The sequence below is a fragment of the Lathyrus oleraceus genome, chromosome 3 (assembly GCF_024323335.1).
Source record: "Lathyrus oleraceus cultivar Zhongwan6 chromosome 3, CAAS_Psat_ZW6_1.0, whole genome shotgun sequence".
In the NCBI taxonomy this organism is placed as follows: domain Eukaryota; kingdom Viridiplantae; phylum Streptophyta; class Magnoliopsida; order Fabales; family Fabaceae; genus Lathyrus; species Lathyrus oleraceus.
In genome coordinates this window covers 72,405,317-72,408,575 of record NC_066581.1, presented here as the reverse complement: position 1 = coordinate 72,408,575, position 3,259 = coordinate 72,405,317, and the positions used below count along the sequence as shown (strand labels likewise).

General features: G+C 27.9%; 1 protein-coding gene across 1 annotated transcript; it reads right to left on the bottom strand.

Annotated features, from left to right (window-relative positions):
• Positions 1-1,636: 1,636 nt before the first annotated feature.
• LOC127132636 (uncharacterized) lies at positions 1,637-2,390 on the bottom strand. Its single transcript, XM_051061596.1, has one exon. The coding sequence runs from the start codon at positions 2,252-2,254 to the stop codon at positions 1,814-1,816; it is 441 nt and encodes a 146-aa protein (XP_050917553.1). The 5' UTR covers positions 2,255-2,390; the 3' UTR covers positions 1,637-1,813.
• Between the last annotated feature and the right edge of the window lie 869 nt (positions 2,391-3,259).

Sequence of the window (3,259 nt, the reverse complement as noted above, 5' to 3'; positions counted from 1 at the left end):
CCACAACAACCATTTCAACCTTTCCTCGACGCATCATTACACCAATTTCGCCCTTCAATCATCCTGGTCGCCCTCTTATAACTCAAGCATAGCTCAACTACTCTGGCATGGGTTACAAACTTAGTTATGGCGGTAGCGCTTCATTGCATACACATGACTACATGGATTTGTCTAAATATCTTAGGGAATCTCCTGCAGGTGGTGGTGATGTTCCTGGGCACTCAAATCCTCAAACACCTGGGGTGAATCATCAACGTGGATTAGAGCCACGCGTTCGGGTAGCTATGAGATGTGGTATCGGAGGTCGGCTGGGTCATCTCGGTCAACGACATTAGTATTTTTTGTATTCTTATGTAAACACATTAATATTAATACTAATTGATCCGATTTCGACTTTTAAATAAAATGTCCATAATTTTACTTTTAAATAAATTATATAACACATATAAGTGTCAGATCGATTGGCGTCTCCTCTTATTCCTTACACACAGACGTCAGACCAATTGGTGCATTCTCTTATTCCTTACACACAGACGTCAATTGGATTGACAGTACTAGATGCCGAAGTCAATCCAACTGGTGCATCCTCTTTAAATTAAAAAATAGTCGTCAATTAATCTGACACATGTGCTTCAATATGGGATAATTTAAAAAATTATATGTGGATTATTTAAGATTTTTTTTTAAAAATTACGTTATTGAAGTAAAAAATTCGAATAAAATACTATTAAAAATAAAATCAGTATAACTATAGATTGGAACAAGCACAAAGCGAAATCTATTAGTACTATCATTTTCTTTATATACAAGAAAATTAGTAAAATTTAGTGAATGGAGATGCTTTTATTGTTTTAAAGACGTAAATTATGATGCACAAAACTGTATGTCCCGATGACAAATTAACCACTGAAAATTGAACTACAAACTAACATGAGATCAATACGTAATAATGTCGGAAATATGCACACTATCTACCACATAATTGACCAGTACTATATTTTCTTAATCCATAAGCATTTTTTTATGTACGTTCTTAGTTCCTAAGTTTTCATTTTAATGTTATCTTTTTTAAAAGTTACTCATTTTTTATGATATAGGAATTGATCATATCCATTACGAACTCATATATATATATATATATATATATATATATATATATATATATATATATATATATATATATATATATATATATATATATATATATATATATATATAATCATAGTAAAAATTCAGGTTAGAATTTAGATGATTATGTATTCATTAATGACATAACTAATGACCAAGTTTTTAAATTTAATTTAATGTTTAATTTTAATCTCTTAACCAAATAAAAACGTTATAAATTACTTTTAATTTCATTTATGTTATTTTATTTGATTGTTTTAATTAATTTTTGACAATAAAAAAACAAATATTAAATTCTAGTGACAAACGTGACACTAAAACAATTAATATAAATCTAAATCGACATATATAAATTAAATTAAGAGTATTTTGTTTTTTGAGATTAAAACAAACCACCGCAATTTAACATTTGTTGATTTAAATTTATATCAATGATCTTATTGTACGTGAGCAAAGTTTAAATTTTTTTATCAAAAATGAGTGGAATGAAACAAATAAAGAAATGAAATTAAAAAATTAAATTATAACAATTTTTAATTAAAAAATTAAAGCAGATTACAAGATATATGAAACCTCTTTATTAATAGTAAAGTAAAATTAAAGTTAAACGCAAAGTGATTAAAATGATGAAGAAAACACATACGAAAAGATTAAAATTTGAATTTACATGAAACTAGTAATTCCTTCACCGGTGGCAAGTAGTTTCTGAAGCCAATTTGGAAGCTAAATCACGTGGAAGCAAATGTCCCTGAGCGACAACCAAGGAATTATACATATGAACAAGCATTTTATTATCGTACTCCTTAGGTTGTTGGTTCCTCCCAAATCCACCGGTAGTGTCCCCAAAGCTACCCATTTTGACCACCTTGGAGTTAGCCAAAGCCAGCATCATCCTCATGTAGGAGTCTCTCACCCACACCATCCATTTCTTAGGGGAAGAGATTGTTGGGATTTTGATCTTAGATGAGATTTTGATCCTCCATTTTCTCTTTGTTCCGGTGGTTGATTCTCCTCCTAGCTTCACCGTGTTCCTCTTTCGATTTGATTTGGTTACTCTTTGATATCCCTTTCTTCTCTTCCAGTATTTCTTGAAACCCCTTCTCATGCTGGCTGTGATGCCTTCCATTATGGCTCTTTGATGGATGAAACACGGAGATTTAATGAATGGGAAGGGAACAACACGTAACAGATGGGGAGGTAGAGTAGACAAAGTAGGGGGGTGGGTACAACATTTATGAGGGAAAGCGACTTCACTTTGGTGCTTGTATAAGCTCCCATCCCATATATATAATTTTATTTTAAGTGTATTGAATATTGAGATGTACTAGTACTACATTATTGGGTAACAATTTTAATATTGTTTTTTTATATGGTAACAATTTATATCATTTTTCTTTAATCAAATTTTTGTTGTTATGAGTTTAAATTCAGTCAACCGCCTCATTTTGTCTTTTACTTTTGTTTTAATACTAATATTTTAGTTTTAAGTTTTAGATTAATCTTTTAAGTTAACAATAATATTTTATGTTTGTCTTAATAATAATTTTGTTTATATTTTTACCAATGTTAGAAATTTTTGGTGATTAAAAAGATTAATTTAAAATATAAAAAACAAAAATAATTAAAATATTATTAAACCAAAACATTAAAAAATATATGTTGGAGAATTTTTCACTAGGGAGCATTGAATATTACGTGATTTCTTCTTTTTAGAGCAACACCATATATTCACCCAAAACTTTAAGATTAGTTCTTTTATAAATGCTTCGGTCTCCATATTTATAACTAACGTGGAACTATTTTCGACACTTCTCAAATTTAATACTTTCTCAATAATATATATATATGACATTTAATTTTTATATAAATTATGATATCAATTTTAAAAGTATATATATTGAGATAACTCAACTTTATTTATTTCTTGAGTATATATTTTTTTTATAAATATTAATAATTTATTTATATTAATGCATTAATATAAAAAACGGGTATCTTCACATAAAGTTTTATCTTATACCCCTACATTTATCCTTCCACCCTTACATTTTATAAAAAATACCAATTTTATCCTTATATATTTTTAATTAATTTATTATTTTATTTTTTAAATATTTTTAAAATTTTATTT

What these genes read in the sequence shown, in the direction of transcription:
- LOC127132636 (XM_051061596.1), bottom strand. Translation starts at nt 2,254, where the DNA reads ATGGAAGGCATCACAGCCAGCATGAGAAGGGGTTTCAAGAAATACTGG.